Below are 25,179 nucleotides of genomic sequence, written 5' to 3' on the forward strand. Positions count from 1 at the left end.
AGCCCGGGTGAGCGTAGAACTTGCAACAAGTGCTCCTAACTGCTGAGCCATCTCTCCAGTCCCTATCAGGGTGCCTTTTGAAGACAGACTTTGAAACCTAGGACAAATGCGAGTCTTGCCTGTTATGTGCTGATCTTACTACTTGCCATCAAAAATTAGAAACCAGAGCAGAAATTCAGTTGAAGGTACAGTTTGGTTTCCACCAGCCACCGATTTGTAATTTCTGATCATTAATACAGCTGTACATTTCCCTTATACTTTTGACCCTCTGTGTCTCTTCTCTGAAATGACTTGTCTTTCCCTGTTATATTGACAGATAATGAAAAGTTAATGTTACCCTGTGAAAGATACACAGTAAAACATAGGGGCCCTACCAGTTGGATATATACAATGTCTATAATCTGTTTATTTAACTGAGACTTACGTGTCTATTCTTCTTGGATTTATAGTATCTGAACATAAAAACAAAATGATTATGCAAGCTTACTAAAGTGGTAAGATTACTATAATCATAAAGGAATTTCAGTTTTATTCAAATTATTCGTTATGCTACAAAACCCATGGCTTTAATGGTAATTACTTTTCTTTTCTTTTCTTGAGCTGTTGTAGCAAACAGTGAGGAACCTCAGCTTTTGACCCCAGGAAAGATGAGTCAGCGCCAAGGGAAAGAGGCTTACCCAACACCAACTAAAGATCCGCACCAGCCATCTCTCAGTCCCGCAAGTCCTCACAGCCAGGGTAAGAAGCCTCAGGCTTGAGTTCTTGTTTGTCCGCAGAAGCCTGACTTTTGCTGTCCACACTGTATTCCACGCGGATTTGTGTAGATTCGCTGCTGCTGTTTATTTTGCTTGGATCTTTGCAACAGACTTAGTACACCTTCCTTTCTACTTATTCAACTTCTCTTAGATTCAACAACATGTTTTGTTAGTTGTCTCATTCTTGTAAACCAGGAATTCTTTTACTTTTTGGTCTTAAGGCCTCCTTACATCCATAAAACATTGAAAATTTCCAAGAGGTTCTGTTTATGTGAATTGCATTTGTTGATATTTACTATAATATATCAATTAACCCTGTGGAATTAGAAAATGTTTGTTATTAATTGAATTAAAATAATAAACACATGTTAATATTAATAAAATAATAAACACATGTTAATATTAATGAAATTGTGTTTAACATCCCTTCATGTACTTTTGTGTTGGGAATTTACAAAATTCTCACTACTAGCTATTTTGAGTACATGATTGGTCATGATCACCCACAGTTGTTGTGCTGTGTCATAGAACACTTAGTCACCCCTGTTGCTGGCACAGGAGTCCACACTTAGGGTCCTAACAGTCAGAGTGCAGAGAAGAGCAGTGTGAGTTCAAGGCTGGACCAGGCTACATAGTGATAACCTGCCTGCAGAAACAGGGAAGTAATTTTACGCACTGGAAGCTGGTGAGTGTTAGCCATTCTTCTCTACCCGCCCTCATTCCTCTCCATTTCCACTAGTTTATAACCACTATTTTACACTCACTTCTGTTAGACCAGTTCCTTTAGCTGCTACCTTATTGATTCTTTTAGCTCCCATACCTCTGGTTACTTGAGTTTTGTGTCTGCTTACTTTATCTAATGTAGTATCTTCCAGTTCTCTTCATGTTGTTACTAGGATTTAGTTTTCTGTGAACATTGCACACATACATAACATTTCATTTATTCAGGAGCCTGTAGGTTGATTCTATATCATGGTTACTGTGACTTCAGAAAATATTGAATTGCAAAATTGCTTGAATATTGATTACCTTCATTTTAGTATTTGGAAATGCTGGATCATGTTTTTTTTTTTATTAAAAATGATGTTCCTTCCTTACTACTTGGTATTTTTACAAGTCTTTTTAATGTCTAGCTTAATAAAAAAGGGAGCCCTGTGTTTTTATTTCTGCTTCTATATAATCAATGTGTTTTAATATGATAAATTTAAGTATATGAATAAAATCTGGACATACAGTTATATACACATAACAAATCAGGCATTGTTCTGTTTTTAGTCCAGCAAAACTTGGTGAACAGTACTCTTAAACATTGGCTGCCAAATGGAATTGGAAAATGCATTTATGAACTTTGTGCATTCTTCTAAATTAAAACTGGTTTGCTTTGAATTTTGTATTAAAATGCTACACGGTAGTGATTTATACATTTCCCATTTTATCACACAGAATATTGAAATCTCTGTGTATAAAAGGTTCAAGAGCAATAGTTTTTTTCAGTGCTTTGACTTTCATCAACAAAGCATTCTTTTCCGTGAGTACATGGCAGCAGAGAGTGGTGACTAATACTGTAGTATTATGAAGCTGGCTTTGGCCTCGCAGACCCTGTAAAAGGGTGTCAGAGACTCCCTCAAGCCCATGGAGTGCACTTCCTACTTTATGCCGGGCTCTGGTACTCAGCTAGAGTCTGACTGAATATTCTGTTTCCCCATGGCCTCCATAGCTGCAGTGGAAAAGCTTTTGCCTTTAAACCTTAACTTGAATTTATTGTTCCACTTTTTATTTTGCTTGATTTCAGTTATCTGTTCATAATTATGGTTTGAAATTGTCAAATGGGAAATTCCAGAAATGAGAAACTCCTCAGTTTTAAGTTGCACTTAATTCTGAGTCTTGTGATGAAATCTTGTCCAAGATCCTGCTCTGTCCTTCCAGGAATGTGAATCATCCCGTCATTCAGGGTGTTCTGCTGGATGCAGCAGCCATGCCATGGATGAGAGGGAAACATCTCTATAGGTTCTATTATAGCATATTGCTATAATTATTGGTTTTGTTATTGTTAATCCCTCATGGCACTCACTTACAAACTAAACATTGTTAGGTGTGTCTGTATATAGTAAGACAGTCCTGTTGGGACTGGAGAGACGGCTCAGAGGTTAGCACTGGCTGCTCCTCCTGAGGTTCTGAGTTCAGTTCCTAGCAACGACATGGTGGCTCACAACCACCTTTAATGAGATCTGGTGCCTTTTTCTGGCAGGCAAGCATACTTAACAGGCACAACACTGTATACATAATAAACAAATCATAAAAATAGTACTATTAATGGTTGTAAGAATCCTCTGTGGTCTTGGAATGTAATATCCATGGATAAGGGGAAAGGGAGCTATTATTTAGCTATCTTGTACTTTTTAAAATTACATTTAGACCTCTATCTATCATAACTACACTATCTGTGTCAGATTTTAGTGTGACTTTATGAGTTCCTTTTTGAAATCAGGCTTGTTCAGCCCCTCTTTCCCTAGAGTCCCGTGTAATTCAGGCAGGCTTCCAACTGTGTGATTTGGAGGACAACCTTGAGTTCATGATCCTTCCGCTTTCTCCTCATGAGTGCCAGGATTACATGTGGGTACCACCATGCCCAATTTATGTCATATTGAAGATTGAACCCAGAACCTTCAGCATGCTAGGTTAGACTTCTGCACTGAGCTACATCCCAGCCCCAGGTCTTTAGGAGGCTTGTTGAAATCAAAACTATTTGGTTATTATGCTATTACATCTTCAGTGCTGAAGAGTGACCTTGTTTGTTTTGTCTCATGTGCCTTTGACTTTTCAGTAAGTTGGCCTAGTGTCCTAAACAGTGTTGACTCTTTGATTCCTTCGTCGATTATTAATTTGTTTCTTTGCCTTTGTAATTCTTGTAAAATTGGAGAAGTGTCAAAATTTGATTACATGAATTTTGACTGTTTTTGAAAAGTAGTGTTTTATAGGGAGGTATATTACAGCATGTTCCATCACACATGAGGAATCTCGTAATTTCTGGTTGTCCCACTAGTGGGGACATGAGATTGATGTGGATGAAGTGTCACGTTATTCGTTGAATAAAACAGAAATGATGCACTTGGCGCCCTACAGACATCCTGTTCTCCATCAACCTTTTACCTAATAGTACCTGCAAGTGTCTCTTTTTAATCTTCTAAGACTGGTTTATTCATCTGTGTGTGTGGCTATGTGTGGGTATGTGCATCTGAGTGGGGACCTGCAGATTATCTGGATTCCCTGGAGCTGCAGCTGCAGGCGATGAGGAACTGCCTGGTGTGGGTGCTGCTAACTAAACTCAGGTTCTCTGAAATCCTAACAAGTGCTCTTAATCACTTATAAATCTTTTTGCCAAAAGGTTGTTGTCTTAGTTATGGTTACTATTGCTTTGATAAAATGCCATGACCAAAAGCAGCTTGGAGAAGAAAGGGTTTATTTTGCTCACAGCTCTATATAACAGTTCATCTTCAGAAGTAGTGAGGGCAGGAACTCATGCAGGACAGGAACCTGGAGGAGGCAGGAACTGATGCAGAGGCCATAGATGGGAGCTGCTTACTGGCTTGCTCCTCATGGCTGGCTCAGTCTGCTTTCTTAAAAAGTCCAGGACCACCAGTCCAATGATGGCACCACCCATAATGGGCTGGGTCCTCCCCTTTCAATCACTAATTAAGAAAATGCCTTACAGCTGAACCTAATGGAAGCGTTTTTTTCTCAAAGGCTCCCTTCTCTCTGATAATTCTAGCTTGTATCAAGTTGACGTAAACCTAGCCAGTATAACTGACTCCTTGTCAACTTGACACACAAACACATCACTTTTCAATTAGAACCTTTCCTTTCTCATTTATCCTAAAGATGGAATGTTAATATCACAATATAAGACATACTAACTTTAAAAGTTCCACAGAACTTGGGAATTCAAACACATTAAACATCCAGTCTCTTTAAAAAATCCAATCATTTTAGAAATCCAGAATCATTTTTAAAAGTTCAAAGCCTTTCAACTTTGGGCTCCTATAAGAAAAAAAAATTAAGTTAGGTACTTTCTTCAAGAAGGAAGAACCAGGGCACAGTCATGATTTAAACAGAGCAAAACCAAACTTCCAACAGTGTGAGTAACTAAATTCCATGTCTAGGATTCACTCAAGGTCTTCTGGGGTCCTCCAAGGGGCTTTGATACTGCACCCATGTGCATAGACATCTCACCACACACATAAAAATCAAAATAAGATTGGGACCAGGGTCTCACCGATTAGCCCAGGCCCTGACCTTCTGCTTTCTGAGTGCTGGAGTTACAGCCTGCACACTGTTCTGAGAGTAGTTCATCACCCCATACTCCTGCCAGCCGCCTGGTAGCGGAACTGTTCTACTTGCTTACTCTTTCTCGTTTTGGTTCTACTGGCTGTGTAGTAGAATTGCATGTGGGGTTTTATTGTTATTTGGCTTTGTATTTCCTTACTGACTCACTTTGAGCATTCTTTCTTATTCCTACTGTGTACCTTTTATGAAATATCAGTTCTTATTTGGCCCACTTAAAAATTACTAATAATGGATTCTCACATTATTAGAATTTTAAGAGTATTAAATATATTTGTGCCATCTTTTGGTGACTCTGTATTATATTTTCTTCCTGTTTTGGCATGCCTTATCAGTACGGTAATGGTCCCCTTGACAAAGCAGATGTTTTTAATTTTAATGAGGACAGATTTATAATTTCCTCCAAGTTTTTTTTTCATATTAAAGAGATCTTCTCTTTTACAAGTTTTACATTGTCAGGATATATTCGTTCTCTCATGCACCCTCCCTCCTCACCCCCTTCATGCATTTGCTGAGACAGGGTCTTATTTAACTCAGGTTAGCATCAACTCACTGTATACCCTTGATCCTCCATCCTTTGCTTCCCAAGTTCTGGGAGGTGTGCTACCATGCCTGGCTTCATCTCTCTCTCTCGGAACCTTTATTCCTATTATCACTGTCTTAGGTCAGGTCTCTAATGTTATATAGCTGTATGGCCTACTACTGTTCTCCTATGCTCTTGCCTTCTAGTGTATCAGGTTCATCTTTCTTTATAAAACAAACAAAAATTGTCAATATTAAGTGAGGCTATGGTGAAACAGGCTCCTACAGATGTGTGCATATGGCCAAAGAATACATGGGACCTATATGTATGTCTCCAAGAAAATAACATGAATAAAAATAAAAAATTATAATTCTTCAACCCTATAATTGAAAGCTGGTTGGATGACTTGCATTTGCATCAGTCCCATCAGTGAAAAGACAACGGCTTACTGTTACTAAGAGCTGTGGCGTGCATTGGGCTGTGTCTGAGGATCACCTGGGAGCTGTGCTTAGCCACAGTGTATTCAACTCAGCATCTCTGGGGTGAAGCATAGTAACACGTGTTTATAAAGATCTCCAAGTCTGTCTCGTACAGCATTGTTTGAACCAGCAAATGGAAAGCAATAACTGAGCATCCTGAGAACATAGGTTGTGACTTCTTTATCTGCTAGCCAAGGCTCTTAATTATGTACAATTTTATTCTCCCAATTTTGTCTGATATTTCTCTCCTTAAACCCTGCTAGAAGGTTTTCACTGTTCTTTAGTTGGGCTGTGCTTTTTTCTTGGTTTCCCATAGTAAAATGTCCTTCTCCCTTGTAATTGCTGATCCTTTCTACCACACAGTTTGCTTCTTTATCCATTCCTGTGTTCATTGAGACAGCATCTCATGTAAGCCAGGGTGGCCCCACACTGTGGAAGGTCTTGAACACCTACAAAGGACCCTCCCAAGTGCTGAGATACTGACACACACTACCCTTTCTGGCTTTATCAGACCTTATTGCATGATCCTGCTGCCTTCTTTTTCAAAATCCCTATCAGTACTTTTGAGACTTTATAACTTGCTCCTTTATGTGGTTATTTCAGTAGAGTTTAGCTTCAAATTCAACAAGATTTGTTAAGTCCCTTCAGTTACATGCTTCATAAGTAGTCACTTTTAAATAAATTCATTTAGTTTCATTGTTCTGTTTTTCTAGCTGTGTCTCTTTCATGTATATTATATCGACTTAAAGGAGAGGTCATAATTGCTTTAAAACAATTGGTTTCCGAAGCACAGTTTCTTCCCATCTTCTGGGCTCTTCCTGTTTTCCTTTGGACTAGCAGGAGAGACTGACTCTTCGCTCACCCCACATTTTGTCAGGGTAGTCTTTGCTGTCTGTCTAACCAATGCCTTAGTTTCTTCCAAAAATTGCATATTTTCCACATTTTTTCTTATCAATTATTACAATTTTTTGTAAAATTTATGTATATAGATGTTTTGTCTGGGTGTGTGTCCATGCATCATGTGCATGCCTGGTACTGTGGAGGCCAGAAGACAACATCAGATCCCCTGGAACTGGAGTTACAGACAGTTGTGAGCCACCAGATATAGATGCTAGGGATTGAACTCAGGTCCTCTGGAAGAGCAACCATTGCTTTCAACCACAGAGCATCTCTTCAGCACTCCCCCCCCACCACCACCACTCTAAAATCAGCTTTCTTCCTGGGAGTTTAAGAACTATTACAGTCTCAGAAAGGGTAGGGTTTGTTTCATTATGACCTGTTCGTTTGTCAGGAAAGGCAGAGGTGTTGACTAAGCAAGCTTGTTTTCTCCCTTTGTCTGTTTTTATAGAACAGGAGTACCAGAGAGGATGGGACTCACTCATAGCTCATCTCTTGGGGATGCTCATTCCCTCTGGATCATGTTTAAGATTTGTTATCGAGCTTTACAAAGCACTGGGATTGGCAGCTGATGTTCTCTGCATTTTATTTTTAAGCTAGTATGTAGATAGAGTGCTTTTGTTCTCACAAGGCTATCTCCGTGCTGTAAACTCCAGCCTGCTTCATTTGGACTTTGTTTGCTGTTGTTTTGTTTTTGAGGCACAGATTCCCCATACATCTCAGCCTAACTTGAATTTATAATCCTCCTGTCTCACCTTCCTGAGAAAGCTAGGATTACAGGTGCATACACATTAAACCTGGCTCGAACTAATTCTTAAATGTTAAAGTTTTGAATTATTTTATAGCAAAAGTCTTTGTTCTGCGATTATCCTTGTTTCATTCAAGTTAACTTGGACTGTCTGAGTATTACATTTCTGTTGTCCCATAGTAAATTCTCTTAAACCTAAAGTCAGTTCCCTCTTTGTTCTGGCGCATTAAAAATGACAGAAGCCTACATCAAGAGCTAATAGAAAGCATCAGCATAAAGACAGGATTTCTCTGAAGCAGCTTTCAACTGTAAAGGGTTGTATCATATTCCCCAGGTGACTGTGTTAGGTGTTGCTAGTATAATCTTAGATGACAAACACAGGAGAACCATCATTAAAGTGGTTCCACAGATAAAGACACCTGGAAGTCACTTTCTTCCATGAATCGAAGCAATTCTTCTTTTCTTGGTAAGACATTTGAACATCTGAACCTATCTTGGACCATAAACACACAAATATGTTCTTGAGTAGTATAGCTCAGGAAAATTGTGTTGCCTAAAAAGGACTCTGATTTTCTCCTTTCCCCATCTTTATTCTCCCCACCCCCAGTCCAGCACTTGCGCTGGCTGCCAGCCATAAGTAGTTGGGTTAGAAACAGTGTGAATTACAGGCTCTGCTGCCCCGAGTTTCTGAGTCCAGTGCACTCGCTGATGTTCTGAGGGAGACTAGTTTCTGATGTGTCGTTCCCTGTGTTCAGGGAGTCGTTTCATAGCATCGTGAACGTCAACATCATGTTTTGCAAATTAAGAAAATAAGAATAGAGCATTTCTAAAATCCTCTTGTAAAATGTTACAGAATCTATGTTTAACACTGCTTTTACAAGGGAAACTAAAATAATGAACATATTTACTGAAAAATTAAAATGACTAATCCAGCTTTGTTTTAAGCATCTTTGCTGAGACGAGGTCTGGAGGTGGTCTGGCTTACCATTGCCAGGCCCTTTGAGTTGTGTATCAAACGAGAAAGATGAATATATGAATAATAAGGGATATTTTTCTTGAAAAAATGTTTTAAGTATTTTTAACTTAAGGTATTGAAGGACGATCAAATATTACCTATACAAGCTAGTTCTTGCTATTGAGATTTAATTTTCTTTGTTAGGAAAATCTGGGAGAGTATACTCTCCTTTACACACACACACACACACACACACACACACACACACACACACACACTTTATCAAGTAATAACAGGGCTTCAGTTCAGTTAGCTTCTGTCATTTTCACTTTCTTCTTTGAGGAATATAGAGCCAGATTTTCTGTATATTTTAATAAGTGTATAATAAAATTATTGTCATAATATACCAGTGAATGGCTCAGTGAGTAAGAGTTTCTTCGACCAAGCCTGGCAGTCTGAGTTGTCAGACTGTCCTAGGGTTCCTGAATGGTATAGAAGGCAAGGACCAGTTGTTGCGACTTGTCCTCTGACTTCCACAAGTATGCCGTGGGCGATTGTGCCTCCCTACTTGCACATCCATGGCTGTGCATGCGTGCACACACACAAATAAATGTGGTTTGAATTCTGGTCACCATAGTGGCTTCTATTTGTGTTTTCTGTGCATTAGGTAACATTTAACAGTGTTTGTTAGCAGGAAATTGATATCTTTATGTACTATGAACTAGTCCATGTAAAAGTGTAAAATATACTTGACATTTACAGAATAATAAAATCAGTACTTATTTACATAGAAGTGCAGATTGAGAAGGGATCACTGTAGCACGTAGACGTCCTCAGCTCTACCCTCTAATCCCCATTTGCTGTCACACCTGCTCACCAGATGCACACAGTCCTCACCTACGGGTTTTTCCTTGCCTTGTATTTATAGTAATGGTATTATCATGTGTGCATACCTAAGACATTTAGGCTGGTTGGTGGTGGTGTACACCTTAATCCCAGCACTAGGGAGGGAGGCTGAGGCAGGTGGATCTCTATGAATTCAAGGCCAGTCTGGTCTACAGAGTGAGTTTCAGGACAGCCAGGGGTACAACATATTAAAACCCTGTCTTAGGGGAAAAATAATTATTTGGAATCACTAAGTAGTGTCCAAAGAAAATATTTAGATAAATTTAGTAGTTTATTCAAGCAAGGATAACTCATATATCAGGCAGCACTAGGTATCATAAAGAGATTCAGAGTTTTCTGCAATGTGGGCAGTGAATATTGATAGATAGAATGAAGAAGTGGGGTACAGAATAGCTTTTTTTCTTCTGTGAGCATGGCCTGATCAGTTGGTTGCCTGTGACTTGCGAAAGAAAGCTCAGTAGCTTTAGTGTCTTGGCTGAGATCTGGCTTTCTCTTGCATATTTAGATCAAATTAAGTTTGCATTCACTTGTAAGCAAGTTCTTTTATAGTTCATTCTGTAGGAACTCAGTCCAAATACTTTCTGCCTATTTAACAAGTTTGATGTGGGATTCCCCTCTGTATGCTGTGAATATATTTTTATTACCATTAGTTAATAAAGAAGTTGCTTTGGGCCTGCACAAGGCAGAATAGAGCTGGGCAGGGAAAACTAAACGGAATGGTGGGAGAAAGAAGGCGGAGTCAGGGAGATGCCATGTAGCCCTGCCAGAGACAGACTCCAGGACAGAACTTTACCCGGTAAGCCACAGCTACGTGATGATGCAAATTAATGGAGATGGGTTAGTTTAGGATATAAGAGAGAACTAGAAATATGCTTAAGCTATTGACCAAACAGTATTGCAAATAATATAGTTTCTGTGTGATTATTTCAGGAGTCTGGGCAGCCGGGAAATGAACAAGCAGCCTCTCCCAACACAAGTTTACTTGTTCAGAAGGGGCAATATTACCAGAGAAGAATATGCTAGATACTCTCTGGGTTATAGCTTATCTTTGAATTCTTTGAGAATTTAATAAGTCTTGTCATGGGTTTGAACATACATGAATCCAGAGGTTCATGTCTTTCAGGCATGGTCCCCTAATATTGGTGCTATTGAGAGGTAATTGGATCCTGAGGGCTTTCAGTTCATCAATAAATTAAACCATGATAATTCCCTAGTTCTGAACAGACCAGTAGAAGGTATGTCTTGTCCGTAAACTTTCCTGTAGTCTGCCTTGGCATCTTGACTTCTGTGAAGTGAGCAGGTTTTTGCAACATGCTTCTGCTATCATGATGTTCTGTCTCACTACATGCCTTAGCAATGTTGCAAGCCAAAACAAACATGGACTAAAACCCTCCTTTCCTTTTGAATTGCTTCTGTCGGTTATTTTGCTATGGTCATAGAGGTTCTCGGGGAAAAGATTGGGCAGAATCATTATTAGTGAGTCTTAGAAAACATGGGGTTTAGCATTGCTTGCAGTTTGGTTCTGGACAATAACAGGAATGAGGCAGAAGTATTTTGTACCATGTAGCTCACAATATCCTATCAAGAATAAATGAAAAGTAGGACACTTGGTTGTGCTAGAAGTATTCTCAGCTAATTCAAATGTGGGTCTAGGCAAAGAGACAGTTCTAGTGTACTCTAGGACAAGCTTAAGGTCAGAGAAGAACTTGGGCAAAGCTGATCCAAGCACTTCTCTTTGAGAAAGATGATGTCCTGGCAAGGGACTTTTTGGTGAAAGTAGCTCTTATACATTTGGTGATCTCTTATATGCCACACACTGTTTGTTTATTGTTACTTTATGCATAGTATGTATGCTGGCACAGTCTTTCAAACCTGCTGTCCTGGGACAGAAGTAAGTCCTAGAGAAAATTATTTGCATGAGTATTTTCTCAATTCTCTTGACAAAAAAAGGCGATAGTATGTGTTTGGAGATGTTACGGAGACTTGGGAGATAGTGGACTCATCCCGAACAGTGGATACTGTGCAGTATATTGGGTTCTACTGTAGAACCAGAACCGACAAGAGGTGCACTAAAGAAGTCTTTAAAAAGCAAAGAAAATAAAAACATGTGAAAAGTTGTATTTTGAGTTCTGTCGTGTCTAAAAATATCTTTAGGGTATTCTAGTGCATAATGGCGTGTTGGGTTTCTAAATGAGGCATCATTCTCCTTGAGATAGGGAAGACATTGCTTGTATGTTGGGCTTGTATGTTTCTAGCATTATTAATGAATATTTAAAAATATTAATCAGCCCATTTGACACGTGATCTAGCGTAATTTGCTACTGTGAATTTTGTACAAAAGAACTGTTTGATATAAATGCTGGCATGTGACTTGGCTTTCATGCCTCTGCACGGCCATGACTGTTTGTTACTCTCAAGTTCAGCTGTCAAATGTATGTTGTAGATGTATTCCCATACTTGCTTATATTCTTTAGAAAAATTCTTTCCTCTGTCATCCCTTGAATTGTAGGAGAGAACACATTCTAATATTTTCACCTTGTCATTTTCAACTTGGACCCTTGGTAAACTTTACATAATAATCCTATAATGATACTCTTAGCATTTTATATTTAAGGAAATGGAGACTCATTAAATTTAAACACTACCTAACTATTAGAGGATAATGCCTTTTGTGATAATATCTTTTTTATTCCTTGAAAGGCAAGCACCAACTACATGAATTAATTATACTTCTCTTATTGTCTCCAGTGAATAGTAATTTACATTTTATGATATGGGTGAAGAGGAAAACAGAGACCTTCTCCCACTCAGACAACAGAACTGCAGTTTTATGGGATTGGCCATAAATTTCCTTTCAAAATAATTTTGAAGTGCCTTTGCTAAGGAAAAAAACACATATCATTACATAGGAATTCAACTGTATTTTGTTTCTTCGTTTTTGAGACAGGGTGTCAAAAACGTGACCTGAAACTTACTATGTAGACCACCTGTTTCTGTCCCGAGTGTTGGGATTAAAGGCATGTACTACCATAACTATCAGAAATTGATATGAATTATTAGAAATGGCTTTTCTAATAAGGAGGGGAAACACTCTTAGATTTATATGAAATAATGTTTTATATGAACTAAGAATCAGTCTTGGTGTATGTGCATGGTAAAGAAGAAACTGAGTCTTAGGGCAAAAATTCTTGTAAGATTAAATCCTCAAGTTTAATTTGAATGAATTAAGGTATAGGATAAGATGAAAAGGGTTCTTGGGAATTTTAACAGATAGGCATAAGGAGACGGTATAGTTTATTACTTTCAAAATAGCAAATTATTTGTTTTTAAGTGGACCAAACTCATTGGTAGATTATGAATAGTTCAAACACAGTGAAGAGGAACTATAACAGCTAAAAACACTTCAAGGGAGTGTTTGGAGCACACGGCATTGTTATGGTGTCATTTTAATTTGCTGTGTTGATTGGCTCGCATTAACGCTGTCTTAATGACTCCTGTATTCCTCCCAGAAGTAAAACATGTTAATCCTCTGCTTTAGCAGTTGTGATCCATCAGAATTGAAAGAATATCTTTCCTTATGAATTCTTAATCATGGCCAAGACAAGCGGCAGATTAGATACAAATCTAGAAGCTTCAGGAAAGGTAGAAAGTATAATGTTGAGATCTACTTTTGAAGTAACCAAAAGCTGGAAAGAAAAAGAGTCAGAAGAGGAGGGAAGTGTGGCCACATACTACAATCACATAAAAGATGTGGTTGGTAAAAGGCTCGTCATTTTGAGAGGAGACCCTATTACTTCATCCAAAATGGCTAAGTATTGATCTTGCTTTGTTTTGCTAAGGCAGCAACTCAGGGGAGGGCATCTTTGTCTTGCTACAAACGTAAAACATTAGTGGGATAGCTCTTTAATCAATTCATTTGTAAAAAAGAAGTCAGTAGCTTGGCTCCCTGCCTTCCCTGTCAGTCGCCCTATCTGTTTATTGCTGATTTGACAGTCTCTAGTTCTCCTTTGCTGTTAAATGTGTGTGTCCTTTGTTTGTGCTGGTGGGGTTTGCCACATTTGGATGTGAGAGAAAAGCCTGTCTTGCTTTATTGGGCTAATTAGCCCTCTGGGTGAACATATATATTAAACAGATCTCTTAAACCATGAAAGAAGAGAGTTCACAGCAGCGTAGATTTTCTTCATGTGCTGGGGTTTCGTCGGTTTTATTTCCTCCACGAATTGATGGCCGAAAGCTTGTCCGGAATGCTTCCTTTGGAGGATACAATGAACTTTCTCCATCCTTGCAAGGTTTGTCTGTCTAATCTTGCATTCTTGCCTTAATTTCTTGCATATTCTTAATGAAAATAAGCCAGCAATGTAAAAAAATCTTAATGTTGTGCTTCATGTAAACAATTCTCTTTTGAAAGCTTAGCTTTCCGTCCCTGCCTCTCTGTGGCTGGGCTTCCCATATTCTCTCTTAATAGTCTCCAGCTAAAACTTGAGCTAACGAGGCAGTGAAATAAGAACCTTCATTTCTCATTGTGTGCGTTTTGATTTCATTGTAGAAATAAATTAAGGCATTTCTGAATTTGACATTATACATATGTATTTCTATAAAGAAATGGTATCGATGGAGGTTTTAGCAGATGAAGCCCAGATATTTAACACTTATATTTAGCCATTTCTGTAAAGTAATAATTATAATTGATGTTCAACGTATGTGCCAGGCTTAGTCTTTTAATTCTTGACTATAGTAAGGTTCTCCAGCTATGTATATATTTGCTTCTAGGCTTATTCATGCGAAGATAATTTTTGCTAAGAAAGTTATGTTGTATACACAGTAATATTAAATAAAATTAGATGCTTTACATTATCATTTAGGCATTAAGTGATTGGTCAATCAGATATAAACAACTTGAGCTTTTATTTGAAAATGATTTATTGAGGTAAATATTAGATTATACATTTTATTTTTTTATATTTTCAGATTATGAAAATTAAAAATACAGCTTTTTTCCTACAATGAATTTTTTTTTTTGGTTTTTCGAACAGGGTTTTTCCTACAATAAAATTTAAAATATTCATCTTAAAGAAAAATTGACTAGAACTTATATGTATTTTTCTGACATTTACATTTGTTGAATTTGCAATAGAGTTTCTGTTTTATACCTTTTATTTTGGCTCTTTGTAAATAATCATGATGATAAGTTTATGTATTATTTTGAGATACCTAAGCAATTAATTATGAATTCACTAATTTTATATTCTTTTTAACAATGTTTTAAAAAAATATCCATGGCTCTAAGCTGTACCTAAGTAGCATAGGCTTTGAACAGTACTTAATCCGTATTGTCTTCTTAGAATAGTGTAGTTATTATCGTGCGTCTTGTTTATGTCCTTAAGTAGTGTCCTGTTTGGTGTGTTTTTATTCAGAAGTGGCTTTCAGATATCGCATACTGAAGCTTTTAGGTAATGTTAAGTATTGCCTTTGCTTGTGCAGTGGGACTTGGTTCTCTTTTTGTATTTGTCTTCTCGACTGTATCTTTTTAAACCGTTGCTAGGTATAATAGCACATACCATTTGTTGACCTTCATACCACAAATCTGGTTAGTATTAAGGACCAACCAGTGACCTTAGTATTAAAATAATAGAAAATTTACTTTTAGAAAGGTGACATATATTTAATTATGTGATTAAAGACATAATTGTAAGTTTAATACATTCAAAGAATGTATTTAAGATAATTTTTTGATAGTTCTGTTTTAATAGATGAGTAAATGATTTGCTGTGTCTCTGAAATCTTCCAGTATAGAAAATCATTTAGGGTTGCTCCCATATTCTGTGATAAAGGCTCTTCAAAATACCAGCTTTATCAGTTAAGCAGTAGAATCAGGTACTCTACAGAAAGAACTTTTATTATGTATTTAAGGTAAAGGTAAAAAGAAATATACATGCTGTCTTCTGAGTTACTTCATTGTACTGAAAGTTATCCTAAGTGCATTTGCTTTCATCTAATAGCATTAGAGTAGAAATTAGTTCTACATTGTTGATATTTAAAGGTAACTTTGTCTTACATGTCAGTTTTTTATTTTAATTTTCATAGGGAAGTTGATCTGTCTCTGCTTCCATCTCTTTCTCTCCCCTTACTATTCTACCCCAAGAAGTGTGTTGTCTTAGCCCTGATAATGAGCTGTATCCCAGAGCTCCTGCCTTGCTTCTGTACTCATAATAGCACTGTGGCGCAGTGTGGTTTGCTTAGTTTAAGTCTAATTATGTCTCTAAATCTTAGCTCTTATTTTCAGCTATGGTCATTGTACTTGTTTCTAGAATACTACCTAAGAATTGTGGGAAACCTTTAGCAAAGAAATTGCCTCTAAAAGGCTTTAAGCTTCACTGAAGGCTTTAAAAAATACTTTTATACTTATTAGATTTAAAAATTTATAATTATTTGTGACTGGAGAGATGGCTCACTGGTAAGAACTCTGGCTGCTCTTGCAGAGGATGCAGGTTCAATACCTAGTACCCATCTACATGGTGGCTAACAATGCCTGTAACCTGAGTTCCAGGGTTTCTGACACCCTCTTCTGGTTTCCTTGCATATCAAGCTTGCACATGGTACATATAAATACATGTGGGCAAAATACCCACACATATATAATAAAACTTTAAAAATAACGATTATTCTGTGTGTGTGTGTGTGTGTGTGTGTGTGTGTGTGTGTGTGTGTGTGTGTGTTGGGAGCATGCTTTGAGCTTGTGTGGAGGTCAGAGAACAACGTGCAGGATTTGGTTCTCTCCGCCCTGCAGGCCCTAGGGATTGTACACGGGTTGCCATGCTTAGTGTGGTGGCAAGTGCTGCCCTCTGCTTCTCCATCTTCTGGCTCTCTTAGGAGTTTTTCCCATGCAAATTTTACTTCTCGGATATTCAGCATAGTAAATGTTTATGACAATCCTATATTTTCTTAGTAGATGGCCGTTAAGCCTGCATTTATAGAAGCATATCCAATTTTTAAAAGGCCAAAGCAATATAATTTGTTTTTATGTTATAGGTAATTGTTAATGATCAGCAAGCCAAGTTTGCTCCTGCAGTGCACCGTGTCAATGATGCATAGTCTTGAGGAAGTTGTTTTACTTAGAACCAGTATTCTGTTCTATTAGAAATAAACTCTATGTACTAATATGACAGTCATTTTTCTAATGTCAGATTTATTTAGATGAGAAACTAAAGTTATAGAAGCTAAATAAAGCGACATGGATTTATAATTGCATGATGGATAAGTTCTATTCAAGGAATTCTTGTGAGCCTATGATGCTCCAAATGTGAAAACATAGAACAAAAGGATATGATAGCTGTTTTAAATGCCAAATTGAGTGCGATTAATTTGTGTTTGGGAACTATAATTAGGAAACTCTTTTGTATTAGCTTTGAAGAGAACATTTTGGAAAGGTATCAATATGTTTTGTTTTTAGAGAGTGCCCATGGCGCTCTCTTTAGACTCCTCTGGCATTCTCCCCTAGAGCCGAGTGGAACCACTGGGCTAAATTGCTTGCTCGCCCAAGGTCCACAGCTCAGGAATGGTGGTGCCAGTGCTTGGACTCCATCGTTCGCTCTCTTCGCTGTCCCTCCGCCTTCATCATAAGCAGTTAGTACAGTGCCACACGTCTGTGTTTAGGTGCTTCGCTCCTCTCTAGACAGTAACTTTTTCTGCCAAATGAATAATAGGGAACAGTGAACTGGGCACTTGAGGGCTCAGCCAGGCTCTCTCTGGGTAGTCTTGGCTTTCCTGGAACTTGCTATGTAGACCAGATTGGCCTCAAGCTCATAGAGTTCTACCAGCTTCTGTTTCTCAAGTGTTGAAGTTAAATGTGTGCACCACCGTACCTGGCCACTACTAAATACTTTTGACAGAGCCCCAGAGGTCCTGATAAATAGACTTTCATGGCCTAAGTTTTAAGGAAAAGGTCCTGATAAATAAACTTTAATAGCAGATTTTTTTTTATAGAAAGCATGATTATTCTGTACCCTTTTAGGAGTTCAGATCTATCCAATCTTACAAGAAGACCTAGCATAAACACTGGCAACAATTTTTTACATTACTGCCTTAGAATTTCTCTTGGAAACCCAGGGTGCGATTTGAGAATTTTTTTAGTTTTAGGGCTTTTTTAAACTGTAATTGAAATTAAAAAAAATATGGTCAGATTTGCATATTTTAGAAAGCATTTAACTTCACTCATTTATAGTTAAAAGTATAAATAATTTGAAGTTATATGATATGAAACTATATGATTTGCAAGTTCAAAGTATAAGGTTCTTTTAAATGAAATTCTTTGATTTAACAAGTAATATGTGATCTAGGTTCATGAATGTCATTTTCTAACATTTGGAATATTATATATCATTTGCATTTTTAAAGTTTTCTTTGTGACTGGGAGATGGCTCAGTTGGTAAGTTACTCTCTATGAAGACGTGAGGACCTGAGTTCAGATCTCCAGTAGGCTGGTAAAAACTATGTACAACAGAGCATGCCTGTAATCCTGGTGCTGGGGAAGTGGAAGCAGGGAGATTTGCTGTGGTCTTCTGGCCTTGGGCAGGTTCTGGATTCAGAGAAAGACCTGTGGCTGGAAAGACACTGACATCAGCCTCTGAACACACATTCAGGAAATTTATTCAAACATACATATGAGCACACATGCGTTCACACATACACACGGGCACACATACACTGTGTTTAATTTATAGCTTTATTTCATTGATGTTATGTTTTAAAATAATATGTGGATGTAGGTGCAGTTAGATGGACATTTTTCATAACATAGTAAATGGGTTGTGTAGATTGAGCCGAGACTAAAACAGTACTGGTGGAGAAATTGAAGCCTATTCATGAGAGCAAAATTAGCATAGAAATATGAAGTTCTTTGAAGTTATGTTAGTCATTAGTATCGAAATTCTTTATTGCTATATTTATTGCTTTGAATAAAATTTTAAATTTCTATTTTAATTTTGTAACTTTTAGTGTACTTTTATATTTAAGTTCCAAATTCCTATAAGCTTTCATCTAAGAATCTGTGTTCCATTTATGAAAATTTCCCCTTCCCTATATTAGAACTGAATACTTTTTACTTTTTCTAGAGAAGTATTTTCTCATACTACAAATTTAATTTATTAAAAATATCTGAATAAAATAGATTTTTATTTACAAATCCCAAGCAGAATATATTATCACTGATATTTTAAATATAATTTTGAAATGCTTCAGGAATTGATTCTGTTGTTGATACATCTCTGTGATGTATAGACAGAGTCAGTATAGGGAGTGGCTAATCTTACCTGCCCTTAGAGGTAAGAGAAACTTCATTAAGGTATGTACCATCCACGTCTGCCTCACAGATTTTAGTACTGTCAATTCTCTAATGAGATTCTTGCAGTAATAATTGAATCGCTTTTTAGGCTGTATTTGAATATGGAATAATACATGTTTGCCCCACTGTGTTCATGCACTTAAATTTATTATTTTTAGATTTGTTTACCTTTTGCCTTTGTGTATATATGTGCACTTTGTATGTGCCTGGTATCCCCAGAGATAAGTAAAGGGAGTAGGATCTCTTGGAACTCAGACTGCCAAAACAAGTGCTCCTGGCCATTGTCTCTCCAGCCCTGTTTATGAATTTTAGATTCCTGCTTTTAGACCATTTAGAAACGATGAGAGTCAGCATTAACTCAATATAATCTACATGCAATGCTGTGTGTTTATATGCATGTTCATCTAACTCTTACAATACATTATTAGCTATTTCTTTAGCTTTTTGAGATGATGTCTTATCATGTTACCCAATTTGATCTCAGACTTCCAGATTCAGCTGTTCTTCCTGCCTCAGCCTCCCAAATAGCTGGTACTGCAGGCACACGCCTCACACCAGGGCTGGTTGGTTGATTGATTGATTGAGGTCTCTTGCCTCTTTCTTCCCCTCCTTTTCTTCTTTTCTTTTGTTACTTCTTTCTTCCCCCTTCCTCCTCCCATGTCCTCTCCTGTGCTTTCTCCCTCTCTTTGATTTATCCTTTACTGAAGATGTATTTTCCACTCTTCTTTATCACCTTCAGGAATCTCTCCAGTTTGACAGTAAGAGATAAAAGTTAGTTTGGATAGTTCTGTCACTTCAGAAATCAGCTCACTGGACTTCTGGGGATATATCTTGCTCAGTAGAGAGCATTTCTAGCATGAACTTGATGTTGATTTTGGCACCCCCCCCCCACTGCTGTATACACTGGGTAAAGTGGTACTAACCTGTGTAAACTCATGGGGAATCAGTTCTGGGTCTTTCTTGGCTCCACAGCAAGTTCAAGGCCAGCCATGGCTACACGAGGACCTGTCTCAGAAGAAAGAGAGAGGGGGATGGGGAATTAAGAAATGAGCTTGCTAGGAGGAAAGCTCTGAGCGGATGATTTCATGTAAAGTGGTTCAGTAGCACAAAAGTAGTATTCAGCTTGACATTGGTGGACTCAGGGGAACTCTTGATTGCCTCTCTCTGAGGTAATTCTTTTTAAAAACTCACTTTTATTCTTTGAGAATTTCACAATGCATAAAACATAGTTCTACTATATGATCATATTCACCCTCCAGGCTTCCCCCAACTCTTCCTAGATATACACCTTTGTCCCTCCACTTAACCCCCTTCTGTATTTTGTTCTTTTAGTTCTTTTTAATGTATACATGTGATTGATTGAGTTGATGAATACTATGTGTGTATGGGTGCAAAGACCAGAAGGGAGTGACAGAGCCCTTGGGCTGGAGTTGCAAGCAGTTATGAGTTGTGTGGTGTGGGTGTTAGGAACTGAACTCAGGACCTTTGGAGGAGTAGCAAGTGCTCTTAACCCTTGAGCCACCTCTTCAAGCTCCCACCCCCTTTAAAACAAAAACACACAGAATCTAGTTTGGCTCCATCTTAATTTTAAAGAAATACAGTGAGATGACAATAAGCCATAGTAGTCTGAGCTCTGTAAGCACAGATGAATATCAAGTATATCTAAATGGAATGGCTCATATTTACTCTTTAACGTTAATGATATACTCAAAAGTTGTAATAATTCAATATTGGCATTTCCCCCCAAAGGTTTTGAAAGAGGAAAAGAAGATATTTCTCAAAATAAAGATGATTCTTCACTTTCAATGTCAAAGAGCAAGGTAGGTATATTATTGTTCCCAATATGCAATAGTATTTTTAAAATTTAAACATTTTCCAATATTTAAAGTGAGAGTACTGAATTGAAATCCTGTAAGTGTTCATAAGAATTTTTATGTTGGTATGTCTCAACCTTGTAGTATATATTGAAAGTATAAAGGTCTATATTTGGACTGATTGAGGTGCTGTTGAGTATTTGGAAAGTACTGGTTAGTAGCTTTTGCTCTCTTCAGAGTGATACTGGTTTTGGTATGAGGGCTACAGCAGGATGTCTCAAACTGGAATCTGAGAGCTCCATTCAGAGATGCCTCAGACTTCATGGTTTTAGCAAAACATTTTTAGGTATTTTAAACTTATTTATATGGCAGTCAAAATACATAAATTTGCCAGGTAATGAACAAAGATCTTTGTAGTACTATCCTATAATGAAAATAGGGCATGATTATTCTAAATCAGTATTTTTAAAAACCACTATAATGATGTGGTGCCCCTCTATAGATGGATAAAAGTTGAGCGAGTTTTCAAAATTTGTCAAAGGATTTGACTTTTGGCTTTTTTTTCTGATAAGATTTAGTAGCAGCAACAAGAGCTTTTTGTAAAGGTTTTGGAATTCACTTCAGTGGTTGGAAGAAGCCTCTTCTTCCAGTGAACTCACTTAATTGCAGCAGTGGGCTTTGCTCTTCCTGCCTTGTGTGTTTGCTCCTGTTCTTGAGAATAGTTGAGAAGATTACATAGTATGTTTTGATGCATGTTTTGTACATACTATTCATAGTTTAAAAGTACTTGTAACTTAAAGGTGCATGTTGAATAGCACATTTTATTTACTGGGCATATATGTGCAGGTACATGTGTACATGTGTGCATGTGGAGGCCAGAGGGCAACCGTGGTTGTTTCTTCTTAGGCACTGTCCATCTTTTCTTTAACACACAAGGTCTCTCACTGTCCTGGAATTCACCAAGTAGGTAAGACTAGCTAAGTGGGCCCCAGAGTATCTGCCTCCCCACTCTTCAGCCTTAGAATTACAAGCACACATGGCCATACCTGTCCCTGCCCCCACCACTATCTCCTGCGGGTTCTGGGATCTAACCCAGAACCTCATGCTTTCCAAGCAAGTATTTTACCAAATGAGCTGTCTTCAAGATCCATGCCTTGTATTTATATAGCATTTCTTTTCTTACTCATTGCAAGGTTTGTAGCTGAGTCACTCATAATAAAAGGCATATTAACAAGACAAAATATATCTATTTATTTAACGCTAAGTATAGACATTCATTTCCCAGCTGACCAGACCCAAAAGATCACACAGAAACTATATTAATTACAATACTGTTTGACCAGTGGCTTAGATGTATTCCTAACTAGCTCTTACATGTTCAATTAACCCATTTCTATTCATCTATGTTTTGCCATGAAGCTGTGGCTTACTGTTAAAGGTTCTGGCATCTTTTCTCATTCAGCGACTACATGGCTTCTCCTGACTCCACCACACCAACTCAATCACTCCGTCTGTCTGTCTGTCTGTCTATCTATCTATCTATCTATCTATCTATCTATCTATCTATCTATCTATCTATCGTTTGGATTTCTTGCCTGGACTTACTTTGTTAAATCATCAACCAAAATAGCTTTATTCATCAGCCAATAAAAGCAAAACATACACAGGACATCCCACTTCACTTAAGTGCCATGTTGAAGCCTTCAGAAGTGAAGATAACCCTTCCTCTAAAGAAACAAGTAGGGAAACTTGTATGAGTACAGGTATGGTTGAGCAGAAAGAACAACGAAAGGCTTAGAGATCTAAACCAGTTATGCACTCCTTGTCTGGAGTGCTGTGCTCTAGGTCCAGTTCCCAGCTCCAGAGAAATAAATAAATAAAATAAATGAGCAATAAACACATGAATAAATAAATAGAATGTTCTAGTTTGCTTTTAATTGCTGTGACAAAATACTGACCACACTAGCTCTCAGAAGGAAAGAGTGTGTTTGGCTCACATGTCAGAGTTCATCTTTGAGGGAAGTCAGAACAGGATCTCAGTCAGGAACCTGGAGGCAAGAACTGAAGAAGAAACTGTGGGGGTAAAAGTGCTGCGTACTGGCTCGTTTAGTCTGCTCTGTTATATATGCCTGCACCACCAGCCCAGGGGTAACACTGCCCACAGTGAACTGGACCTTCCTGTATCAGTCATTAATCAAGAAAATTCCCACAAGCCAATCTGACGGCAGTAATTTTTCAGTTGAGAGTCCTTCTTTCCAGGTGACTCCAGTTTGTGTCGAGTTGACCGAAACTAAATAGCAGAGAGGGTAATGCTTGTGGTGGGATTCTTGGTGTCACTGTCTCCAAGTATAGGAGAGCATTTGCTTCATGAAGGGAAGTGTTAGATTTATTTTATGGCCTGTTTCCAGGAAGACAAACAATAAGATAGATCCAGAAAACCTCCCCTTCCTTCTGCACTGTCTCATAGTCCATCGTCTTAAGATGCAGATGCTGTGTCCAAGTACTGTGTGCTAGGCTCTCCTGGGCATTTTATATCACCTGCTTTTGTGCTGGGGGTTTTGTTCTTGGAGACAGGGCTTCTCTTGTAGCCCTGGCTGTCCTGGAACTCTGTTCTGCAGCCCAGGATAGCTTTGATCTCACATAGATCCACCTGCCTCTGCCTCCCAAGTGCTGGAATTAAAGGCGTTCACCACCACCACTCGGCTTATGACTTGCAATTTTTCAACATTGAAGAAAAATGTATCCTAAGCACCATTGCTAGAAATGCAAAGCTTGTCTTTATGCACTTACTACCAGAATTGTTGAATGTTTGGTGTAACAGAAATACTGCTCAGAAGCTATAAAACATAAGCACAAAGACCTATGTGGCACAGCTGCTACTTGCCATCATTGTGTGGCTTGTAGAAATAGAAAAGGGGCCACGGAACCAAACTCTGCAGCCCTTGATGTACACTAATGCGTAAGACATGTGCCTTGTTACCCCTGTGCTTTGTATAAAAGAGTATCTAGTGCATTGATGTTTAAAGTTAAATAGGAAGTTAAAGTCTCCATTATATTAGCTAGGCACATCTCACATGTTCAGTAACTACATGTGGCTAGTGACTGCCCTGTCAAACAACTCAAATGTAGTGAATTGAAGAGCAGTCTGGGCTGCATGTGACCCTATCCTGGAGAAACAGAGCTTAGAGAGAATATCTCTTAACAGGATAATTTTTTGTATTAGTAACATTGCACTTATTCTGCTGTTTTTCAAGAGATCTATAGTAGCTAATTTGTTCCTAGGTATTTTTATTCTTATTTAAGTAATTTGGGGGAATAAATTTAAATTTTAAAACTTACTTTATTTCAGTGTGTGTAGGTGTTTTACATGTGTGCCGGTGCACCACGTGTGAGGTGCCTGAAGAAGCCACAGGAGGCTGTGGGCTCCCTGGAGCTGCAGTTACAGGGAGTTATGAGCCACCATGTGGGGCTGGGAATTGAACTCTGCTTCTCTTGAAGAGCAGCCAGTGCTCTTAAAGGCCAGGACGTCTCTTCACCCCTCAGACAGCATTTTCAAAATGAATTTTTAATCAGTCTATGTCCATGATGGGAAGGGCCAGTATGAGTAACTTATATAGTAAGATAAATGGAATCTTGTTGCTAGGATAAGGGGTTTCTGTAATACAGATCCCTTTACTTGATCCTCCAACATCTATAAACGTATAAGCAGTTCATAAGTTATTACCTCCTGTTTTCAAAAGATATGCTTACCTCAATGTTTAAAGTTTCTTTCCAACCCATAATATCTTTGTAATCACAGTGACATACTATTGTTCCTTATGAATGTAGTGTTTTGTAGTTTCTATAGGAAATCACAAGACATTTTGTACCTTAATGCCTTACTCTGAAAGGTGGATTTTAACTACATCTGCAATCTAAAATATAATTAGAAACTTGAATCAAAGCGTATGCCAAGTATTATGTTAAACACTTTATATGTGTTACCTTATTAACCCCCAAAGCAACCTTGTGAGTTAGCAGTAAATGAGGATATTTTACTAATCAGGACACTAAGAACTAAGAGATAAATAACTTCTTATAGTTGCATTGCCTGTAAGGCCATAGGAGTAGTGGGCGGGGGAGAGGCACGCTAGCATTCTAAAGCCATTTAACAGATTCAAGAAATTCTAAGTAATAAAAATCCTGTGGAAAGCAGTCATGTTTATGCAGGAAGAGAAGCCTACTACAGTGAATATTTTCAACAAAGAAACAAAGATGGTTCATGTTTTGGGTCTATGAATTCAGAATCAGGCCTGGTGGAACATGCCTGGAATTCCAGCTGCTTAGGAGCCTGCTGAGGCAGGAGGATTATAAGTTCAAGGCCATCCTGAGCAACTTAGTAAAGCCCTTTCTCGAAATGTAAAAACAGAAAAGGGGGATTG

General features: G+C 38.0%; 1 protein-coding gene across 9 annotated transcripts in view; it reads left to right on the forward strand.

Moving 5' to 3' along the window:
- The window catches only part of Osbpl8 (oxysterol binding protein like 8), a 126,394-nt gene that overhangs the window by 59,971 nt on the left and 41,244 nt on the right, over positions 1-25,179 (forward strand). For 5 of the 9 annotated variants that reach the window (XM_038314591.1, XM_038314590.1, XM_038314592.1 and 2 more), the window contains 2 exons: positions 601-738; positions 20,694-20,764. In XM_038314591.1, coding sequence (XP_038170519.1) covers positions 601-738; positions 20,694-20,764 — 209 coding nt within the window. Of the gene's footprint in view, positions 1-600; positions 739-13,736; positions 13,894-20,693; positions 20,765-25,179 lie in introns of all 9 variants that reach the window. The other 4 variants (XM_038314593.1, XM_038314598.1, XM_038314599.1 and 1 more) reach the window with 2 other exon arrangements.

The sequence above is a fragment of the Arvicola amphibius genome, chromosome 17 (assembly GCF_903992535.2).
Source record: "Arvicola amphibius chromosome 17, mArvAmp1.2, whole genome shotgun sequence".
Lineage (NCBI taxonomy): Eukaryota > Metazoa > Chordata > Mammalia > Rodentia > Cricetidae > Arvicola > Arvicola amphibius.